The 25043-nt window shown below is 38.7% G+C and overlaps 1 protein-coding gene across 7 annotated transcripts in view; it reads right to left on the bottom strand.

The window, feature by feature from the left end:
* Positions 1-25043, bottom strand: part of MTUS1 (microtubule associated scaffold protein 1) — a 109027-nt gene that overhangs the window by 19434 nt on the left and 64550 nt on the right. For 6 of the 7 annotated variants that reach the window (XM_015862199.1, XM_015862198.2, XM_015862201.1 and 3 more), the window contains one exon: positions 7296-7513. In XM_015862199.1, coding sequence (XP_015717685.1) covers positions 7296-7513 — 218 coding nt within the window. Of the gene's footprint in view, positions 1-7295; positions 7514-11142; positions 11677-25043 lie in introns of those variants that run through there. The other variant, XM_015862202.2, reaches the window with a different exon arrangement.

Raw genomic sequence — 25043 nt, 5'->3', positions numbered from 1 at the left:
AGTGGTCTAGCTTTATCACTAATAGACCTCCTAAACAAGTCACTTCAAGAGTCGACAAATATGGGAGGCAAACAACCTTCAACATATAAAATGCACTAGCTGTTTTATAAAACATTCTGTTAGAAAAGACTTGTTCAGAATGCGTAAGACAGAAATTCACCAGGGCAGCAAAGAATGGAAGCATCTGTGTGCTTTACTGTCATATATAAGGTCAAATTAATTTTATTCCAGGAAAGGAAGGGCTGGTTTTGAAAGCCATCTGATATCAAACCACAAGCACTTACTCCTGAAACCTCATTCAGAGGGAAACACTGACTATTTTAAATAAATAAATAAATAAATAATGGTTATTTGCAAGCAATTCTGTAACGTTAGAGCTTACACCTTACAGGACACTGACCTTCTTTGTACAGAGGAACAGATTATCATTTAACTATTTTTATTATTACTTGAGTGGGCTCAGTTGTCAACAATTCCCAGCAAAGGGTGAATCGCTCTCATCCAAACAGATACTCCCCTCAACCAGACAAAGCACTAATAAGTGAAGCTTGCTCCATCTCTGTGCTGCAGCAGCCAAGAAAAGATCACCAGCCATAATGTAGAAACTGAGTCACGCCTTTGTGTAAACTCCAGTCTCTTACATGTCATCAGCTATAGCTCAAAAGTAGTTATGAAAGGGTAAAAAAAGGTCATTCACATCCGCTCTGTGGTATTAAATGAGAATTGATTATTTTGGTCCTTACATTAGGAGCAGGAACTGGTAGAAGTATTCTACCTTGCTGGCAAAGCCCTGTCCTCTAAATAAATCTCAGAGGCAAAACAAGCTAAAGAAGTTAGCCAAGGAAGTGGCAAATGAAACAGCCTTTACCCTCTGCCCCAAGTGCATTTTTGAATGGAGAAATAGATTATTACTGCAATTACTGAAAATGACATTAATCATCTCAAATCAGTAAATCTAGCATGAAATTACTACTCTCAAACTACTTGATATTGTTAGGCATGTTGCCTTTTAATAAGACAAAACAAGCAATAAATTATCACCTGTCCTTGACTTACTGCTTCAAAGAGAATTAAATTAAGCCTCAGATTATGCTTCCTTGAGCAGCTAAGAGAGACTTACTGTAACTTACAATATTTGACTTCTCTCATTTGCTAGATACTTCTACGGAGAACGAAGTATTCATTCCCTGATGTTTAGTATGTGAAACACTAAATAACAGAACCAGCCAAACAGGATTCCTATGAGTCACCTCATATTTAACATGGGTATTACAGTTGTGAGCTCTTCAGGCTTTTACAAACTTTAGATGGGTTCTTAGCACCATATGGGAACACTGTCTTCCAAAGTTAGGTCTAGATACAGTAATATCCACTATTGATCTTTATAGCCCATTTTCTTACTCTGAAAGATTTCTGAACTGTGATATCAGTTAGAACACGTCATACAGAATGACTTCTCTTCCCTGCGAAAATTCTGATCTCATAAGCAAGTAAATTCACCGTATTTGAGTAATTGCTCATTCCATTCTTCAGCATTTTCTGAAGCTTGTCTCAATTCATCTGATTCAAGTAATAGACAATGTTTCAAACAGATACCACGCAGCTTTGGCATAAATTCTAACATCTATGAAATTTTAATCATGTTTATGTTTATTTAGAATGTTAAGATTTGAAATTGTATGTTTGAGTGAAACATTACAGTATCTGCTTTAAGTCCTTTCAAGATGTTTAGAATTTCATCTGCAAAGGTAGTATAGAAAAGCACAAAGATGTTACTTTAATTTCTTTCACTAGCCCCTCCTTTCATTTCCAATTTTAAGGGATACACCTAGATTGCTACTGTGTAATTAACTTTGCGTCGTCTTAAATAAATACATAAATAAAAATTAGGAGAAATAACAAGGTAGGGATGGGAACAGGCTTCCTCATGGAAGGCAAAGCTGGGTGCCTGAGACATCAAGCCTGCTTTGGACTCAAAGACTTGTTTTCCCAACACACCTTTTGTTAAGAGTAGCAAGAGGAAAGGACTCCCAGTTCTTTCTGAACACTCAACCACACCTGGACTGAAGCGTCCTTCAAGAAGCTGGACAGTTAAGAGCTCACCAAATTTCAAAGTTGCCATAAATATTCTGTTGCTGAAAGGTTGCTATTGGTTGGCAGCTCCACATTACAGACAACTTGAGAATTACATGAAACCTCTTTGCTTCCTAACAGAAGATCAAAGGTTCCAGAGCCCAGGTTTTCTCTTACGGGGAAGATGCTTTATACTTTTTAATGTGAAGAAACACAAATTATCTCAATATATCCCCATTCTCTCTTTTGAAGAAAGAGGCATCCATATTTTCAAAACCCAGACCTGAAAAGCAGAAGTGCATTTTGAATGAGCATCCTAATGAAAACCAGACAAGTTTGATGTTAGGTTCTGGAAGGTCAAAATTATAAATTTAAAGCTCACAGGCAGGCAGCTTGTGCTTAATGGCTCAGCCAACATATTTCATATTTATACACCAAAAATGTGATTGTTCCAAAACTCTTCTGTTTACCACTAAGGGTTTTGGTTTTAGTGATGTAATTTATACTTCAATTCCGCAAGGATATGCATATTCTCACCTAATGAACATTTTCTGTTACACTTTCATAAAGGCCAGGAGAAATTATTCTGATGCATGTTTCTCTGTGCACAGAAAAAACTCCTCAAGCGCCAGGAGATTCCCAAGGAAACTATCACCTTGACTCTTACAGTCATCTATGCATCAGGAAATGCCAGCTATAGTAGCTCATGGAATAATGGTGGACTTTTATTTCCACCTAGAAATACTAAAGACCATCTCAGCCACACAATTTCTAGCTCATTACTAATGTTGCTTCCTGTATCATATCCACAATTAATGGTACCCCCATATTACTGTCCACGCTCCTTAGCCCCACAAATTACATTGCTCCTGTGACAAAAACTGCTTAAAGAAGTCACCATGGTCATTCCAAAGTAAATTTGAATTGTAAACTCCAGTCTTCTCACAAGCATGCCAAGAGAAGGACAGCAGTAAAGTTTGGTTTCTGTTCATTTCTGCACCACAGGCACAGTTCTAATGCCTACTTCTATTACTGAATCTACTGGGAAGTGCTCTTGAAGCACTTGAAAAAGATTTATTTTCTTACACTAGAAAAACAGGCCTGTGTATTAATAAAACTTTTTTTTAAACTTGAATACTTCTCTAAGTGGCAATTAAGATGTATGCATTCAAACATGGGGATAAAAAGTCAATTCACACTTTCAAAATCAACCAAACAGTTTAGGCAACACATTTCCTCTTCACTTGAGGGGCAAGTCTTCCCTCAACAGCTTTAGAAGAGACAAAACCAGATTTTAAGACCAATTCAGTACTGAGTTAACAAAAAGAAAGCGACAAATAAAAAACACAGTAAAACAAAACAAACAAACCCAACCCAACAGTCCCAAAGCAATAGTGGCTTAATCTGAGCCCATAGTGCTGAGGGCTTCTCAGGCCCACACTCCTGCCTCACACACTGATGATTTCTCATTCCTTCCTAGAGTTAACATGGGAACAGCCCATAAAACTTTGGGTATGGACACTGGCCTACAAAGCCAGACACAGAATAGTTTCATTGTTGTTTGATTGCTTCTGTTTTGTGTACTCTCCCTCCCCTCAACTTCCTGATGGGGTTCCTGAGCTGGCTCTCCCTGGTGGGCACCAAGCTGTGCAGCCTGAGTGCAGATTCCATAACCTGAGCCACAGCCTCTTTTACTAAATGTCTTAAACTGTACTTTCAGTGTTTCTAAGATTCAAACGTTGTGCTGCATAATTCAGAGATGATGTAATTAAAGTTTAATGGAAGACTGCTTTCCTTTGCACTATCTTATATTCACTATTTCCACTGTACTGTCACTTTTCCTTTCCTGTTTGAACATTAAAAAAAGGAAGAGTTGATGGAGTTGCAGGAACTACCAGAGGTTTAGGAGGGGAATAGCCATCTAGACAGACTAGCTTGCTTTTGAAACATGCTTTTAACACAGTGTACACACAATTATCTAACAAAACTTGGTGCAGTTTGATGTTCTTGCCAGACACCTTGCTATACTGTGTTTAGTCTGCCATCAGGGTTTTAATCTAGTGAAAATTCATTGCAACAGGATCTCCTGCTCAACAGAAATTGGGTTTCACATAATAACTATTGTGTACTGGCTCATCTCGAAGACAAATACTCAAATTCAGTACAGTCTTGGTAAAGGCACACAAATCATCTGGATAAACACTGACAGCTCAAGTGGTAAGGTATTATCAGAGCCAGCTGTTAATATTGACAGCTCCACGATAATGCTTGTAGCAAACACGTTTGAACTCACACAGAGTTTTGTGGCAGATTCCTGCTCAGCTGGAAACAGCACAGCAACCTCACACAGTCTCATTTAACCCTTAGACAGCAGCCTTGCAACTTCACTCCAGAGGGCTGGCTGCACTTCTGACATAAGTGATTGCCAGCACATTCTAATTTTGTCCCTGGCTATCCCATTGCAAATGAGCGCATAAAAGCAACTTTAAACTTTTGTGCAGAAATGCATCAGGAGCTCTTGGAGGGAAAAAGGAAAAATAGCAGCAGTTGAATCATCTCCACTACTAACTTCAGCTTTGTCAATTCTTACTTCCATGGGGAATACAAGAGGCTAAGGTAAGTTCTGTCAAGAAACTCTGGCTAAAACATAAAGCTTTGAAGCAATGCAGCAGCACAGCCCAGCTCTTTTCACTATCTGACAGCACAGACTGCCCTCAGCCCCTGCCTCCAACCAGGAAGAAGGGTCCATGTCACTAATTTGGCAAAGAAATGCTCTCTCTTTGGCTGGGGTAGCTTTCTGGTAGCTGCAAGCTGAATCAGCCTTCAGCAGGGGCAGACAAGCAGCCAAGAGTGGGACCTCCTGATGACAGCATGGTATTTTATCAGCTCAGGCTGCTCTGTGTTACTTCATACTTGCTCAAGGAGGAGGAATGGAAGCACAATCTTGTTGCTCAGCTAAGCGTATATATATATATTTATTTATTACTTTTTTCAACTAGAAAACCTGCAAGCTACTTTTGTAAGAGCTGAAGATACTTTCTGCTGGTTCTGTGGCAGTTAAGGCAGGGACTTTCAGCTTGAGCTATACTTAACTGAAAGTTGCTCCCTCAACTAATTGAGCACATTCACAAACTACATCAAAAAAGGTCTCCAAGACCTACTTGCAAAAAAGAAATGCGTGGCCACTTGTGCTTAGGTTAGCTAAAGGAAAACCCACATTCCATCAGAAAGGAATGAGAAACAAACAAAAAACTTGTTACCCTTCACATTTTTCACTAAAATACAGAAATTGTACAGAATGCTTCTGCAGCTAATTAGCAGATTTCAAGGTATCAATTCTATCAACCATAACAGTCCTTCTGAATCCTACAGTAAGTACAGTAAGAGTGGAACCATGTTATCATGGGAGAGAACATCAAGAAGTGAAATAACTAAAAGCAAATAAATATGCCATTTTAAGCCCAGTTTTCAATTGCTTATGTGCAGCTTTTCATGACTACTCATTTTATATCATTAAAAATAAATGGAATTTCTCTTTCCACCCACCAGACAATACTGAAAAGAAAGAAGCAGCAAAATTATTACTTTCTCTCATATAGCTCTTCTCACTTTTCTGTCTTAGACACTTTTAAAAATAATCATTCCCATTATTTGCAAGGAAATAATGCTTAAATGGTAAACACACTGTAAAAAAAGCTTGAAAGTATATATTAAGATTTCTTACATATTCGATAAAGATACACAAAGTATTCCTGACATTTAAGATGCTGCAAACACAAAATATTTGAGAGAAGAGCCTTTGCCAAGACTTTTAATTTTACAAAGTTAGCAAAAATTAAATTGCTTATTATCAATTAATTAAAAGACTGAGTAGAAGTTTAGCAGGAAAAATGTCACAATTTCAGATTAGATGATGGGCATCCAAAATTCCTGAATCAAATTGCTCTAAAAATCTTATATAAGAGAAAGGTGTTCCAATTCAGAGTTTAATAAGGAAAACAAACAAAAAAAACCAAACACACACACACACAAAACCCCATTTGCTCTTAACTGAATTGACCAGACTTGAACTTAACCGTAAAGCAATATTTTTAGTTGTTGAGAGTGAGCAGATATTATTCCATTAAAAAAGAATGTTATGTTTCTAGCAGCATCCTAAAACAACTTGGTGTTGTTTTTGCATAGTGAACTGTGAAATCACTGCAAATGGAATCTGTTAACATACACCTGGTATCAATCTGGGAACATTAGCTACATACGCAAAATAAACTGCTAATAAAGTCTACATCAACCACTGCAGCATAAATCCATAAATGCTGTAATTTCCTAAGCTCCAGATTTCTCTACTCTCAAAACATTTCAAAGCAGACCAACATTTTCTTGTATTTTATCAAACATACAAAGTGAGTCCATACATCAGATAGGACAAACAAGCATTAAAACACATCAGATTAATCCCACTCTAAGTTCCAGGTGTACTTCCAGTGGTGGTGTTGTTTCCAAATTAAAGTAAATAACTTTAAGACAACACCAATAAATAGATTATTAGCAATCAATAAATAGATTCAATAAATACATCCATTAACACCCTGTACTACATTCTCAATTGCTCAAAAATGTATCCACTTTATCTACCCTGGAATCCAATGTCAGATAAAGCAAAATCATGAAGATTTTCTGTTTCAGTAGTCTTCCCTACAGGGGCAGAACTAGAATTGTACACTTGGAGAGGTGCTCAGCCATGAAGGACTATAAACTTTTAAGAATGTCTTCTCACAAAAATATGCGAGACTACAAAGAGTCAGTAAAACTGTCTTTTTTTACCTCCTTCTATCCAACTGAAGCCAGGAGCAAGTTTTCTGTGGAAAGACAGATAGGAAGTAGAGAAAAAATAGCTTTCATTCTATTTAATATGCAACTTAAAACTATTTCTAGACTATAAATATATATTAATATTTATTAAAAACCACACTAACACCAGGGCATTCTGTTATAATAGCACCATTAAGTAGAGGCCTACAGCTGACAGTTAACTGCAGTTGCAATGTAACAAATGTGTAAAAGAAAAAAATTAATAAGAATTATAGGAGGAGGAAGATACAAGAATGCAGCAACTGGAGTGGAAACAGACATTATTTATCACTGCACTAATATATTCAAAAACCACCATTGAGAACAGTCGAACATACTAAAACTAGTACATACTGGTTCTATGTTTTTACCTCAGACTGGAGGTGCTGGATCACAACTGTCAATGCTTCAAACTTCTGGTTACTGCTTGACAAGAATTTCTTGAGCTGCAGGATGATTCCACTTTGGTTCTCACATTTTGTTTTGTACTGTGCCAACTCAGCTATTTTTGTGCCAGTTGAATGCACATCCGTGGAGGTTTGGGTCTGTATGCATGAGCTTTTAGGACTCCGCTGCTTGCCCTTGTCAACTGAAACAACAAAAACAACAGCAATTAATTAATATACACTTCATGTCTCATTAAAGCTTAAAGATCAGTACAAAAGAAAACACTGCCTGAAACATTAACCAGGAGAAACAGTTATTTCAATAGCACTGCAGAGCTGATGATACCATCTGCCAGCTTAGGTTCTAGCACCATAACCTCACATACGACATTTTGCTCTTCACTCTTACCTTCACATAATCTGTGGTTTACCTTTCAGCATACTGCTCACACAGTGCTTTGAATAAATATTTTCATAAAACACAAGATTTCTGTCATCCTACCTGTACAGTGACTTACTGCTCTCTTAATGGTCTCTTCTGTTTGCAATGCGAATTTCAAGTTTTCTACACTCTAATGTAGCACTGAATACTAAAACACATCTTCTCTACACTCTAATGTAGCAGTGAATACTAAAACACTTTTTCTCTACTTTCACTTATGTTTTCCTTCCTTTCAAAATGTTCACTGCAAAAACTCCACTCTACAGCTCAGGTTTGAGCTCCGTTAACCAAAGATCTTTCAACATCTTCTTAGTGTCAGCAGTTTTATTCACAAAGATGGTACTTGAAAACGCTCTACAATGTGAAATACATTTCAAGTATGCCCTGCCACTCCTTATAGACCAAGAATTGCACAGCTCATTTAATACTCTTAGTAACAGTGCAACCTCAATCTCTTCACAGTACACAATCACATAGTGTCAGAGGAAAGAAACCACATTACATAATCCAGTGCTCAATTCATAAACACCGCAGATGTTACAGGTTTCTCCCTGCCTTTGGACTGAAAAGTTAGCACAGCACTTCCCCTTTTGATCATGCATGGAACAAGCAAAAACTTTTGCAATAAAAGGTTGATGCAACACACAAGTATCCCGTGGCATTTTAATGAAGACATCTACGCAGATTGCTTTATACAGTTTCAACTTAACAAGATAAAGTAACAAAACCTGAGAGGTGAGATTTAGAGGAAATAAGAATAGGAATGTGTGGGGAGAGAGAGAGAGACAAATTAATGGACTAGAAGTAGTTGCTAATGAACCCTTTTGAAGCTCAAACATCTGGTATGAAGGTTGTCAAGTGACACTTGAATACTCCCAGCAGTAAAAGGCTCGAAGACATTAATGGAGAGCCAAAGCTTTATTGTTAATCTAACCAACACATCGTCTATTGCATTAAAACATCAGTCTTGCACAGACTTCACTCATTTTTAATACACGTGAAATAATGTTTCCTGTTCAATATATTTATGCCATCCGCACGTCTCTTGCTGAGCAGGGTGTGAAGGGCCTTCACATTTTCAAATAAATCCACTCTAGGCAAGAGGTTCTGCCTTCCCTTTTAGTTAGAGAAAAGTCAGCACATTGTTTTTATAGTGTTCAGATACTCTTGCATTCTTGGAGCTTTGGAGATGCTGACTGTTGCAGAGTAAATTTTCAATTAGAAACATGCATTGCAGATTAACAGCAGAGCAGTTAAAAGGTGTCAATATAACCCAAATCAAAAGACAAATTCTGATCAGTAGAGCCAAGCAAATCAAATTCATTTTCCTGTTCTAGGTAGCTTATTTTTACCATCCTTTCAATGATCCTGACTAGTTATTTTCTCACAGTACAGGCACAATGCCTTTTGAAATACATCTCTTTACATGAAAAGAGGGTGCAATTTTGATAGCCTTCTTGTTAGATTCCCAGCAATCTCATGTCAAATATTATATTAGTAGCAAATACCTGTCAGCTTCTGAAGGTTGTTAAAGAAAAAGTAAATTAGTCGGTAGAGACATTAATTAAGGGGAGAGGGAAAAAAAAAAAACAACAGCAAACCAACAAGGCAGAGACTAGAGAATAAACATGTATGTTCAGCCCTTCCCTACCTAAGTAGCTCATGTACTCCTACTCTCAATTTATTCCACCTCCCCCTCTGAATGCTCCCCTTACAACAAAGATAATTCAAACACTATTCCTGATTTAAAGGTGCTTGGTAAACTCACTAATACAGGTACTCATGTCATTACTTAATTAAATGTATGAAATGACTAACATCAATTTGTTACGACCCTGACAAAGCCACTTTAAACTTCCACAAAGGACTGCAGACAAGATGTACTCAGGAAAGTAGTTATATCAGATACAGTTACCTAATGAAGTTGTTTTTATTTAAATACGCTGATACAACAGCTAACCACAAGCAACACAGCAATCAGACAGCTGCTCTTCCCACAGTTCAGCCAGCCTTCACCAGCTTGCCAGTCACTGGTTTTACTGCAGTGCCCAGAACACCAAGGAGGTTCAGAGATGTTTATTGCAACATCCACCCAAGCCAACTCTGGATACTATACTAAAAAAAGCTGAACAAAAAGCATACACAAAAATTCCCTGACATTCCTGTTGGCAATTTTATCAGACGTGTGCTATGCACGACCACTTCAAATGTTGAAAAGTATTTCTTAGCTAGCACAAAACCTCCATAGCATGAACTGTCTCTACAGATTAACACCAGCAGCGCTCCAATGCTTATTTATGGCCCATGTACCTCTGGGCAATGACAGACTGTTTCCAGATTTATATAAAGGCATGCAATGATGTCAAAACAAAAGCCATATTCTCATTAAAACAAAGCACCAAGAGTCTAATCACTGATATAACATATCAATGACAGACTCTAAATTAAAGACAGTATCAGTTACCAGCTCAAGTCCTCCTCGCTTTGCCATTTTTGATTGCCACCTTTAGACAAATCAGACTTGGAATGCGAAATGTTTTTCCTCCCTCTAGCTAGGTTCTGGACTCTTCTCCCGTAGACAAGAAAACACTGTATCAAATCTACTTGAGATGCTCAATTTTTGATTATTTTAAGTCATAGATTCTCAAGTTTTGCATGCAGCACAGTATCCATACAGAGCAAACAATGTGGGGTATTATCCTCCTTCTTCCCATCAAAACAGCAGCAGTAATTTTGCAAAGATTGAGCCTTCTGATTACTGAATCACTCACATCTCTTTCTGCTGGCAAAAAGAATATCCCATGACCTTGTAAATCCAGAAATCTTCCCACTCCCTGTGAGGTCACTACATTGACAGCAGCCACAGATTTGTTCTTTGATGAGAAAATTTGTTCCCCCCCCCTCACCCTCCCCCCCCTTTTTTTTCCTTTTCTCCTTTTTTTTGTAAAAGAGAATTATTTTCCATACAGATTCTCTGGTTTAGAGGAGATCATGAACAAGAAACAGAGAACCGTTCATACATTAGTTTGCATTACACCTAAGTGCTTCAGGACTGCACAGTACTTGAAGCAGTACTTGAACGGCCAGCTACGTCTGGACTTGCCAGATACTGTTGGTATCCCAAGCCTCTCTATCTCGTGCGCTGCTGGCTTACCAGGTGAAGCGTCTGTCACTCACTTTGTTTGCAGAGCCAAATCAAAGCCTCCCTTTGCTTATCATATACCAGGAAGGTCTGTGTAGTAATGTCCACATTTTCTAGAAATTATTTTCTTTAGCCAGAGATGCAATTTATCAAAATCATTCCAAATGCCAAAAACAAACTATCTGACAAGCTCAAATAAGAACAACCTTGCTTCTCTCCTCACACTTCTGCAGTCACCATTGTCTTACCACTAAGCACCTTCTTTTCAGGTTCCTCTTCAAAGCTGTCAGCTTCCACAGGCTTTTGAAAACTCAGGTGTGTCTTGTGTAAGCATTTTTCAAAGAAAAACCCACGTTCAACATTTTCTTTTGTAGGAATGTGCAGGCTGGTAAAACCTCCCCGTCTTTCTTCCATCTTTTGGAAAGCCTTATCTACACATATTAAGTTGGTGCTCACTTCTTTGATCAGTAAGACCAGATCAGCCTGAGTATTTAACCGAGCTTCCATCTCTTCCCTTACTCGCTGGATTTCTTCAAGTACATTTCTTATATCCAAGTGACTAGATTTCATTTCTGCTTTCAGTTCTTCTTTCACCTGCTGCTCACTCCTCTGCAGTGCCAGCACTGTTCTGATTTCTTTTTGAGATGTTTCCACGTCATGCTTCAGTTCCTTCTGTCCAGCTTCCATCGACTCCTGACAAGCTTTGACTTCTGCCAACAATGCAGCAAAGCACTCCATCCTGATCCCACAAGTCACAGGACTTCTTCCAGTATCACAGCTTCCAAGCAGTCAGGATCATTTGTGAGGTAGAAACTGATTTCTCAGATAGCAAGAGAGCTAGCACATGCCCCTTGGTATGGTCCTACCTCAATTTACAGCTCACTTCAGCAAAGGCATCAAGTAAAAGCCTAGCACTAGGCAAAACTAGTACTCCATAAAACACTTCAGTAAGCAAAGCTGAAGAGTAAAAGCTCCATTCTCAAAACTTCACCAAAGCACTAATCAGTTTAATTGGCAGATTGTGCCACACCTGAATTTTTTAAATCTTTTGCTGACATCACCGTATGTGGGACGTCACCCAGAAAGCCACTCCCAGCTGTCATTTGATCTGTACATCAATGAAGAATGCCTGGGCATCAGCTACCAGTGTTGTTGCAACGCAGTCAAACAGTGCAAGAACACTGTGGCCCTTTCTTTTTTAACAAAGGCTCAAACAAACCAATTGCCTGAGGGAGTTGAAAGCCAAAAAGCTCAACAACAGTTGGTTATTTCAACCATGTATGCAATAAGGTGGTTGGGCACCCATCCTTCTGCTAATGTTTGCAATGAGACATGATGACCAAAGCAGTGAGGACCTTGGCCATTGGCCCACTTCCATTGAATATTCTCATCATTACTACAGCTGGTAATGCTCATTTAGCAATCTATTGAAGAACCCAGAAACTGAGGACATTCTCCAGTTAACGAACAATGAACACTTAAAGACAACGTGGGAAAACTGACTAATAACCTGTTCTTGGTAGGTTAAGGAGATTGTTGGCAATCAGCTCTGAGTTAACGTCTCTCTGTAGAAGATAAGGCTTCTGAATTCTAAGTGCAGAACTCAAAGTTTTAAGCTCCATGTAATAACAGGAAATCTAATTACACCATGCTGTTGTTCTGTCGGTGATTTAATTACTCAGTTACTTGATTTGGTTTGAAAAAATGACCATCCACTATAGACCTTAGGCTATAGAAAGCCTCAGGCAAGTGATCTGACATTCAGAGTAGCACCCAGCATATAGAGTAGGTCTTCCCACCATCACTGAAGTTAAAAGTTGAGATCTTTTACACACTACCTTTATAGTTTGTAAGTTGGCTCCAAGGTGCAGTTTTTCCTGAAGAAATGACGATAAACGCCCCAGAGCAGAGGACCTATGTTGTCCATTGGAAACTGCAACAAACCCACGAGCATGGTTTTGAGATGGGAAGCATTACAAATAATAATGATAGCCTGTGCACAACTGCAGGATTTCTGGCTCACCACAGTGTTGCTGACCCAAGAACCAATCTGGCGAGTCCAGCTTGCAAGGCAATGTTACTCCTCACTTTCGACTTAGCCTCTTACACAAGTCCAGGCACACTCATGGGAAGGAATCAGACATGTTCTGCATGAAGCTTGCAGGCATTGCCCAGCTATCTCATACACTATCACAGCTTCTTAGTGGACACACATTACAGGCAACAGTTTGTTGTTGTTTGTTTCCCCCAAGTCTCTGCATTAACTACTAGAAGGCCAGATACACACTTTCTGGTGGCACAGCTGTATTTAGGAAACAGGATTTTCCTAGTACAGTTACAGGCTATATGTTTACTCTACCCCTCTCCTCCAGCCCTATTTCTAGCTGGACAGCCACCTTGAGTATTCCTGAGTGCTAGTGATCAAGCACAGCCAGCACTGAAAACCAGCACACAAAATAGACTGCAGAAGCACAATCTGAGTTTTGAATCCAGGTAACAACACCTGTGACAAAATGGAGTAAGCAGGTGGAAAGGGATTTAAAAACCTCAGCAGTACTTCTGCTTTCCTAGACTAAAACCTGCTGTAAATTAGGACAGCACTATAATCCTTTCATGCCAAACTTCGCCACACTTTAGCACTTCCTAAAAATCTCAACAATACAGGTGAATTACTTACAGCGACCTTGTCAGATGCCTCCTATCAGGAAATGAGAATCCCCCTGAATTGACACCAGCTGGTTCAGTGAGGATGTAAGTAGACAGTGGATCACATTATGAGTGTAAAAGGGTGTTCGTGTGTCTTAGCAGTGTAACCATCTAAGTTCCATGCTCTCCTGACTGCTCCTGGTAGCCAGCACAGTTACTGTTTGTTCCAAGTGGAACAGCTTGAAGCATTCATTTTCCAGTAATGTTACAGCCATAATTATGTGAAGTGCTCATGCAGTGATTTCAGCTGCATAAAAATAATTGTTTTGTATATATAAAAAAGGGAGGTATCCAACGAAGACTGTCTTTAGTCTCTTTGTAGAGAAACAGGCTCCTCAAGATGGTGACTGAGCAGAATCCTAAGTGGGCCATCCAGGAGGGCTTCAGGCAAGCCCTTTTCTATTGGCTGTATAAGGAAAGCCTAGCTGGCAAGCCCTGGGGGATTAAATTGCATACCTGACTGTCACTTCTGGTCCACAACATCAGCAACAAAGGCTGAAATCTCCCTTCTGCATCATTCATCCAACCCAACTGTCAAGCACTCTATGCTGTAATACCATATTCACCTTGGTAAGTGGCTTTTCACTTTATTTTAAAACATTAATTCTACCGAGAATGAAATCTATGTGCTCAGCACAGTTCCCCTTCAAATTAAGGCATCTGATCACTAAGCACTGTTTGGTGACTCGTAAAGAGCACTTTCTTTATGTACAGGCAGATTTCATTTGCTTTTCTCCAATCTGGGAGATGGTCTCCAGATTTACCTAAAATTTAACCTCTGAGTAGATGTTACAAAACAAACTCAAACTCCAATGAGTTTGATGGTACTTTGAATTTTACAGCCAGCCTCCCAACAAGCATATTTTGTCAGCCAACAGCAGATGAATAATAGCCTTCAGCAATGTACAAGTTTCTCAATTTAGGATTTATAATCTCAGAATTAACAACCCCTGCACATCAGCTTCTGTTCTACCTAAGCTACCTTTATCCTTGATGCCAGCTTAAACATTTTAGTTTTCTCCTGTTCACAGGGAAAACAAACAAACAAACAAAAAAGAAACAACAGGAACCCAATTTCACAGAATGAGGGAAATCAAACAATAATAATTTGCATTCAAGACTTAGTTCTCTTCTTTAAAAAATGTGTCACATAAATACTTTGCACAATTATCTACCAAACACAAGACACCATTTTCTTTATTGCTGTAATATTATAAGAATATAACCATAGTATTGTAGAATCAAAAGGTTGGAAAGGACCTACAAGATCACCTAGTCCAACTGTCCTCTCATTACCATTGCTACAACAAACCACTAAACCAATAAAATCCATGAAGTTAAACACTGGGGGGGGGGGGGAGAGGAAGAAATTTTTATGTTAACAAATCCACTAAATCACATTAATAGCTATATTTTACAGTGTTAAGTAACACAGCATATTGCTTTATGTTCTATATGTTTTGTACAGCCCTGACAGGGGTCAGGCCTGAAACAGCAATCAGATATTTTCATTTCTCGTGTATAAGAGAAATAGCACCTAGTTGCAACAATTTGGTAGCTTTTCTCCTTTCTGAAAACTCTGGTTTACACCTAATTGTAATTGAAAACTGGAACAATCACTGAATCACAGAATGTCAGGGACTGGAAGGGACCTCAAAAGATCATCTAGCCCCTGCCAGAATAATGAAATACAAGAAAAAATAATCAGCAACTAGATCAAGCTTCTGCAAATATATTTTCCAATACACACTGAAGTAAAATTGAAGGTCTACCTGTTTTTAGCATAGCCTGAAGAACCAAACACACCACAGACTTCTATTCCAGAGACTTTATATTTTCTTCCTGATATAAGACTGGTCCCATTAGCTACAGTCGTGTGTGACCAATGGGTCTGAGTCCAGATTTTTTTCCTTCAGGAGTTGCCACATCTCAATCTAGCATCTGAACCAGTCCATAACTGAGTACATAGCTTTACTTCTTATATGTTACTCTCTATACAGATAACTCACCTCAAAATAATCCCTATAACTCTCCTGTTATCTTCCCTCCTCCTGCAAAGCATATGCATTATTTGAGCAAGGGATCGGACCAATCAACAACTTGATCTTGCCACTTTAATTTTAACATTTGCCTCATGACATGCTATGGCATTTCAGAACATGCCTGCAAACAAGGAAACTGCTGGATTAAACCTGGAGCTATGCATATGTTATATAACATATAAGAGAGGAAATGGAAACTTGGCTAGCTGTAAGTTGCAATCCTAAATTATTTCGCAACTCCTGCTCTGAGGTACAAACCCAGGAAACAGTTTCACACAAACATTCAGGGAAATTACAACAACACTAACCTAATGCTGTGGGGAGCCTGAAATCCTTTGCTTGGGTGAAAGTCTTCCAACCCCATGGCATTTCCACAACCTAGTCAACTACAATTTTTGCTTGCATTCAACTTGGCAAATCCCTTCTGTGTCTCCCAGAGCCCAGGCTAGCAAGCACACAGATACAGACTCTGAAGAAGTCAGGGTTTGCTTGTAAGCATGGCCTCAGGCCTGTCTACATCAACTAGGGCAGGCAGTCTCATGTCAGTCAGGAGCCAGTTCTAGTCAGTGGCAGTGCTTAAGTGACGTGCCTGGATAAATCTGCCCAGCTGAAATTCTATACATCAGGTTCTATACATCCGAAGCTCTTCCACTAAATTATTTAGCTAATCCAGACTCAAGCAGCTGTAGGAAGGCAAACACCGCTTCCCACCTTGCAGTTCCCCTCTATATCAGTGTGGCCTGGCAGACAGCTACACACCTCCTAATACAGAATGGCAGCGCTCCCTTTCCTTCACTCTTACTGCAGCCACTTGAACTGTCCCTCTGCAAGGTCAGGCACAAACCTGTGCCAAGAAGCATCAATTTATTTAGCTGCCATCAAACATTTTTCAAGGTGTGCTGAACAAAAACAGCATAAAGAGGCTTTTTAAAATGTTGCAGTAACTGAACAAAATTTAACTACAGGCAGGTAAAACCTGACTTAGATGCTTAATCTGACTCAGTGAGATTAAACCATACACATCAGAAATGGCTTTTTATTTTTTTACTTCTATTTTTTGCAGAGATACAAAGATTCCTCATTATTATTATTATTATTATTATTATTATTATTATTATTATTATTATTATTATTATTATTAAACACTAGTGCAGCGCTGGAGGGGGAGTGCAGAACCAGCACGTACTACTCAAGGCACTGTCAGAACCATTGTTTCTTAAGTCTGTATCTGTCCTTTCATGCCAACTCAGCTGCTGAGTATTACCAGCCTCAACGTGATTTTAAATTCATTCCTTTTCATTCCTCACTTTCAAGCATAGGGTTGGATATGCTTATTCAAAGGACAGTGAAAAGGAGACAGAAGCCTCAGATGTTGTTACTCACTTCAAAGAACCCTGTGCCTGTGTAATGCTTTCATGACATGCTCAGCCCCACTTATCTCACAGTCACTCTGGGTTTCAGTAAGGACAGAGCACGTCCCTTGAAGTAGAACCATCAGCATGACAAACGCATCGCTGTCCGCTACAGCCTGATTAGTGGGTAAGGGACCAAGTGCTTACAGACAATGCAAGAGTCTCACAGCCTGAAGCTGTTTCCTAGAAACTTAATTCATAGCACGCTGCTTCTTATTAGCATCATGTTTGTTGACACAACAAACAGAGCAAAAACTAAGGGCACCATTTTATTATCATGCACTTCACAAAAACACAAGTGAAAGGAAACCTACAAACATATGCAATGGAGGACAGAGAGAGAACAGGCACTTTTCCTAACTGCATTTCTTCCTAAAGCCTTTCACCAAAGGCTTGGAAACTTCAAGCATATCTTAATCCAATGCAAGGGCTCTTCTACAGACAGTTGTCAGCCTGTTCCTCACTAGGTAATCTGAAATGTATCCCATTCTTTCAGGCTCTTAACCCACAGCGTGTAGCAAACCCTCTGCTACGAAGAGCAATGGTCTGAACTTCCTGCTGCCTTTTTGAGAAAGACAGATAATCCTCCCTGCACTGAGGGAGCAGCCACGAAACAAAAGTAAGCAAAATACTTAAGACACAAGTTTGTGATATTGCACTAAGACTGCTCTTAGTGCAGCCTCATCTTTCCAGTTCCTACCCCAATAAAGTAGACTCTCACCCACAGCAGCCTTTGAAGTGGGTCCCCGTATACACTTGCCTATTAAAATTAACTACCCATTAAAGCCTCAGTATTTCCCAACCAAAACCATGCCCTCATGGAAGTGATTAACACTGATGCATCTTTGTTTCCTTAGAGTGTCACCAGTCCTACAGAACACGGCTCTTGATTTTGTACAGCTGTTTTAGGTTCCTGCAAAGCAGTACTTCAGCCTGGATCAATAAGGACCAAGTTGAAGTTTTTGAAATATCTCCCAACTTATTAGCATCATTTTAGGCACGTTGCTAAATTCAGTTCATGAGATACACCACAAGCAACCTTAAATCATTGAATTATTTGGCTCTTGAAGGAAGGGAAGAAAGCACTATTACACAGAAGCTAGTAGTTATGCTTGTGTAAGTGGACTACAATTTATGAAGTTTCTATTTCACATGCTGCTCTAGGCAGACAGATACCCGAGGGAGTCCTCTTTTTTGCATACCCTCTTAAGTTTGCAGCTGAGTACTGTCAACCCTGGCACACAATTGCCAAGAGAGGCAAGTAAAGAGATCCCCTGTTCCTGTCTATTCTCCTCCACCTTTTCTCTCCATTCCAATCTCCCATACAGGAAGCTGCTCCTTGTTGTCTGGTGCCCTCTACTGCTTCATCACAGCTACATATATTTCATCTTCATATTGCAATTTTGTCTACAAAATTAAGACCCAGAGTCAACTGAACCAAGGAAATCAATCATGATTAGTCCACACCACATGCAAACCCTTCCCATACACCATGAATTGCTTCCCCAATACAAATCCCAAGCCTTTCCTTCCATCTCCACACACCCTTCTCGAATACATTCAGGGCTACTAAATTATCTCTTTGCAAATATTAGGATAACTTCACATCTGAGAAAAGGCTTTCAGTGGAGGCAAAGGAAGGTGCAGTGGCAGAAAGAAGGCCACTATGCGTACATGCCTATATGCACGTGCATGTAAGAAACCCTCAGACAACACCACCAGAGACAAGTCCAACCTTCCTGTAGCTCCCAGCTTTTACATATGATAGGGAGTTAACATCTGAAGCACAGCCAGAAAGGAAGGATCTATTTGAGTTTCAATGCCTAAAGAATTTCATAGCTCTTAGCATAATGTCAAAGTTTGAAAGACACTTTCTACTTATGTACTATGGAGCTCTACTTCATTGCCATAAAAAAAACCCCAAAAAACAATAACTCCCAACCACACAGAAAATAAATGAAAACCTAATTTTGGACTTTAACTGAATCACCAAACTTTAAATCAGTAGCAGGTACAACTGATGAAATTAAAGCAGTAATTCTTCCTTCACGAACAGTATGTGGTTAGTTAGCTGCCAGAACACTTACCAGCTCAACTTTGCACTAGATCCAAGAATTTGATACTTCTCACTCAGTATTCCTGAACCACTGGAAGTCTTTCAGAGACCACTTCAGGGCCAGCAGATAGCGGGGAAGTAACCTTTCCTTGAAAAGAACTGTACAATACATTTTCACCACTAGACTAGCGCATTAATAAGCAACATCATCTCCTGCAGTATCTGCAGTTATCAGGGATGGAGAGAAAGGACAGAGTGGTTGTTTTTGTTTGAACTCAGAAGCCATTTATTCAGTCACATTCATACGAGCTGATGTTATATGACCGTAACAAATGTCACTGGATTTTAGCGAGAGACTGAAATGCTGCCTATAGGACATTATGGATGAAAAAGTAGGACAGGCAATGAACCTCCAGAGCACTGGTTATATTTTGTGTTATTGTCTTTGTGCCAAGATTGCTTCTGAATGTATCCAACAATAGCTTCCTGCGTTTGTGAAACTCTATATCCATTTAAAGACAAATACATCCAAGATCACACTAAAGTTCACGGATGTTCTTTAAAAAGCTGGGTGAAAGTGCTTCTAAGCATATAGAAAGCACTACAATGAGTGCTAAAGTGTTTGTAATGATATTTTGCCCTCAAAAAACGACCAAAGAGTTCAATTCTAATATTTTTCTCATAAAATCACAGAATCTCAGGGATTGGAAAGGATCTCTAAAGATCATCTAGTCCAATCCCCCTGATTCATTTGTATTCATTTGATGAAAGTTTCCAGTTCAGTTCCCAATTAGGTGTTTTCCTACAACTAATAAATAAATAAATACATAGAAGCAGTTACTGGGTAAAGAGTGGATGAAAACAATATGGATTATTTGTAGAGGTCTGCTCTGATATGTCTAAGAGATCACACTAGGAAAAGTCTTATATTTGTTTAGTATGAAATTACTGGATTATTTATTTCTATAAGTATTTAATAGCTCATTTAAGAATTGTAAGTAATGTAGATCAGTACTGTTTTTCTAAGGCATCACAAATGGTATCTACATATATCCTAAAGTCCAAGGCTGCTTACATTTTAAGAAAATATTTATATAGTGAAAATAATTTTCACTTTCATATTTACTACTATTTTACTTCATAGTATAAGCGCACGTGCTATTCCTCCTTCTGATTACATGGATCAACACAGTTAACATGAAATGAAGTCTCTGGAGAAAGAAAAACATAAATAGCCATTATAACTGGACATAACCTCACAGCTTCAGGAGAATCTCTTTCAGGAGGTAGCAGTAGTTCAGCACATCCTAAAGAATTCCAGTGTAGATTAAATGTCTCTAAAATTAACCTCAGAAAAGTACTTCAAAGCTACCCAACTGATGAAATACAATTTGCTGGTCAAAAGAATAAATAAGCATTGTAAGGGAATCACTTCAGACAAAATCATCCACGCAAACTCAATGTTAACTCATACTGCAGTGAAATCATGAGACAGAAAGCATGACATGTTAAGGACCAAACTCTTGCTCTCATCTGCTGCTGGAGTGTGCCCTTCTCCAAAGTTACAAAAAATGTACTTACATAATCATTAGCAGACATCATGTCCCAGTCAAGGAACTATTTCTATATTTCCTGTTATGACAAATAGCTTTCCTGTTATTAAGCAGCAAACATTTCTCCCCAGGGACATGCCTAAAACACTGCACACCATTGTCAGAGGAACTGTGCCTGGCAGCAACCCAGCGGAGCCCACGGAGAGACACCTTGCCAAGCTCAAAACAAAGAAAAGAACAGGACAGCGCCCAGAGCTTTTGTTAGCCACAGGATGCAAATCCCCACACCCTTCAAGGGGTGTGCAACCCTTCCACTGTTGGCTGCACAGACCTGGAACCAAGGGACTTTTCATTCTAATGACTCTTAGCCAAAACACGCAATTGAAGGTTGCTTTGGCAAAGGCTGCCCAGCAAGCACCAGTGTTCTCACCAAGATGAGAATGTTTGCCATGCCTGTCATAGGCTCATTCCATTCCTGTCTGCTTATGAATATTCACTGAATTCACTCTGTGCTTCATGTTCCCCCAAGCCTCTTCTGTTTAAGGCAACAAATAACTACGAAGGAGAAAGACTTCCATTTCTGCATAACTAAGCGAGGGCAAGAAAAAGCTGAAGTTCTGTGAGCAGCTGATAGCGCAAATAACAGCAGTGTCTCCAGGGGATATACCTGCAACACTCTGCAAAGACTAATATTCCCATGTAATATTAACTCCCGTGCAAGACTGCAGACTACAAAAAACCTCTACTCTCACCCCACCCCAGTAACAAAGGTAGCGAGAAAAATACTCACTTTTCATGTATCTCCTGTTCCTTGGCCTACCTTCTAGCCCAGACATTCCTCCCAAGACACAGGAATACACATTTAACAGGCTTAGACTACTCAGTTCTTACTGCAACTTTGTGGGGGTTTTTCCCCCACTCTGAAAACAACAAAGCTTTGTTTCAGTTGGCTGAGTAGATGGTGTTCTGTTCTGTTAGTACTTGAACAAAGAATATTGCTTTGATTTTAGACCAGTTACACAAGTAGCATGTACACATGTACACAGCTAAGAAAAACAAAGTCTTCTAGCTTGCAGTTTTATTTGGAGTAATTTGAAACAGACATTATACATTCAGTTTAGTTATTCTTCTGCCAGAAGCATTTCCAATACTGCTGTTCTAATATGCAATATCTAAAAAGATTTAGCACAAAATAAATATTCCACATTTAATAATGTGTTTCTGATGTTGGTAATATTCACAGACAGATAAAAATTGAGGCCAATGAGATATCTGAGAGCCTAAAAGCAGTACTGAAGAAGGATTTAACTCATTAATAAATATTATTTGTGATACTTCTCAGACTCTTCTACAGAAGGAATTCAAGTTCTCTTTAAGAAAAGGATGAGCTTTCAAATAAAGAATTTTCCCACAGATGTTCCCAGCTGTCCTGTTTCCTGCCTAGCCAGAAGTATTTCTATAACTTCACAAACAAAATGTTTATCCAAGTATCTTGAAGGGGAACCCTTACTGGTCATAAATGCTTTAGTAGGACAGTACCATGATGAAAAGTAGCAAAAACAAATTTAAATAGTAAATAAACAGAAGTTTATTACTTCTGTGCTACAAGTGCTAGACATCAGTTTAGATGATTCCAAAGGAAAGCTCATAAACAGCAGCTGTAGAGAAACATCTCAGCCAGTCACAAGCCAAGTAATTCGAGGTAGGATATTTTTGTGTTCAAGCATGTGGACAGTTAAACCTAACTGTTAGACTTTTTTTTTTTGTTGTTGATGTTGTCTTAATAAAAAAAGATGAAAAGCTGTACATAATATGTTTGACGCATCCGTTTTTCAGAAGATCACGTCTTCTCCCTTTAAGACAAAGAATAGAAACAATCCTTCCATGCCAGGCAAAAGCTGATTGGGAAAAAAGTGATTTGTGCAGGCCGTTAGAAAGGTGCTGGTGACCCGACTAGATCTAATCTAAATCACTAAGTAAGAATCATGAAGCACTCATTTACTGCATTACTGTGACAGAAATAAATTATTTAACAAATCTCCTCTCAAAAATAAGACCTAATTAAATCAAATCTGTTTGACACCAACATGACTGCAGTGAACTGCAGACTACTATACTACCCTCACAGCACACTTAATCAGATATGTTTATAAAGCACAAGAAACCTTTTGCCTTCTGCCTCAACCCCCTTGAACATCTTGAGTTTTCTGTGCCTACAAAGGAAGGGGAATAACAATAAACTAACTGGCTATTAATACTCAAAATGTTGCATTCTAACACAGAAATTTCCAAGTATCATTATCCTCAAAAAGCTCAAACTAAACTCTACTAAGGCAGTAACATTCACAGAATTAAAGCCATTTTTAATATGGTTGCTGATTATTCGCTTATGCACAAACTGGTGCAAGCAGAATTTATAACTTTAAGTCTAGCTTTACAGCACTTGGATAAACTCAAATAATTTTAAGCAAGGCTATTATGGTGTTGGCTTTTTTTGTTTGTTTTAATGTAATTGTAGCTGACTGTCATTTCCAAAGCCTATTGCAACAGAAGTTACAGCCAGATCTTTTTCACCTGTGAGGCATGCCAAGTGGGAACAAATTTAGCATATGCAATGATATTAGCACAGATATCTTGCTAGACCTTTTGTGTTTACTCTCCAATTAATTGTCTTCTGAAGCATTAATTCCACTCATTTCATGCTGACAAATAAGTGAGGCATTCTTCGAAGATAATTAATCTGTGTAAATGAAGGAGCAACAGAATCCAGTAACACCCACTATAGTTGAGACCCAGAAAGCAGAGGCTGCTTCTTCCACTTCTTCCTAAGCTTTTCTGAGCAAAGCTCCTTGTTTACATTCACTTTCATGCTTTATTAAAATACATACACAGTGTAATTTGTTGGCAACCCATACAAATCACTGCTTTGACTCTGGTGTTTTGTTCTTTCTCTCTTGTGTTGTTTTTGTTTTTTTTCCCTTATTAATTAAAAATAAAAAAGCTACTATTTTTTTGCTGTCCAGTTTGTTAGAGAAGAACTAGGAGTTAGCTACATTTTATACCTGGCTTGGGTGGAATTTGTAAGGATTAAAATGTTACCATGCCAAAAATGCAAGAATTTCACCACTTTAAAAGATCCTCCACTTAGCTACGTGCCTACTGAAGCTATAATCTATTAAATTAAATAAAGCATACCAGGATGCTCATTTAGTACACAGTTCTGAATAGATGAACTCAGGAGCTAAGAGTCTCAGACTTCGAGACTTTTGCTCAGAATAGACAAGCTGTTCTCATTCCTGAACTGTCTATTTCCTCAGTAGGTGACAAATATTTAGCATCTTCACCCTTTAACAAGTATCTCTTGCCGAGTTTCAGATTTAGAACACTTAGTGGAGCTGGGTACACTGGGTGTCTCCCAATGATTCTGTAGGAAACTGCAATACTGGCCAGTAATCAGTACTTCAGTCATTCTTCAGACAAATTTAAAGTTAAGCAATTCATGATACCTGTGGCTTTCAGAATCTTCACCACTTTGTTCACATGCTATAAAGCACTGCTTTGCTAAGCACAGATGTAATTTCACATGTGTTTTAATGAGGGCCAAAATCCAGACCTGAAATCATTACCTGCCACAGACAGTATCATCTGAACCAAGATTTGGGGAAGATACCTTATCAGAAATGGTTGCTAGTTGCTCAATAATCAGGCCTGCAGTGTTTGCCTGTTGCTAGTAAGGGGGAAAGGAAATTTTCTGAGCTGAGTTTGTTGTAATGACATCAGATGTCTTTGGAGACACTTAATTCCCAAAGTATTAAGTGTAACAAGGTTTAGTAAGCAATGAAAGCCACCAGAGGGATAAGAATACTAAGTACAGTTTGCTTCAGGGAAGAAGAAAAATGGCACCATGAAGGGTTTATGAAAACACAGAGACAAAAATTTACCACAAAAGCAACAGTAAAGCTCATTATACAATGGAAAAATCTCTGTAAACAAAAGGTATAGGAACTTTGATCTTCATTTGCAAAACTGGTTCCTTGTGTAGAACTTTATCTTTATGCAAAAAGAAATGCAAATAAATCAAAATTAATATCTTGAACCATTTGTAGAGGAATGTCTTTCCCTGGCAGTTTTTACAGAATAATGCACAGATGATGATTTCATCTGTCACACCACTGATGCATGAAAAGCACAGAAAGATTTTAGTCATTCTTTGGTAAAAAAAAATAATAAAATTAAACCATTAAGGATTTTTTTTAAAAGCAAAATTTATATTTAATCACTGAAAGTTTGGTTCCTATTTAGCTTCTGTTATCCAAATGTGAAGCACTGCGATTTTTGTTGCAGTTGCTTGTAAAGCTTATTTGTAGAAAGTCACATCAT

The sequence above is a fragment of the Coturnix japonica genome, chromosome 4 (assembly GCF_001577835.2).
Source record: "Coturnix japonica isolate 7356 chromosome 4, Coturnix japonica 2.1, whole genome shotgun sequence".
Taxonomy (NCBI): domain Eukaryota; kingdom Metazoa; phylum Chordata; class Aves; order Galliformes; family Phasianidae; genus Coturnix; species Coturnix japonica.
This window is presented reverse-complemented; position numbering and strand designations above follow the sequence as displayed.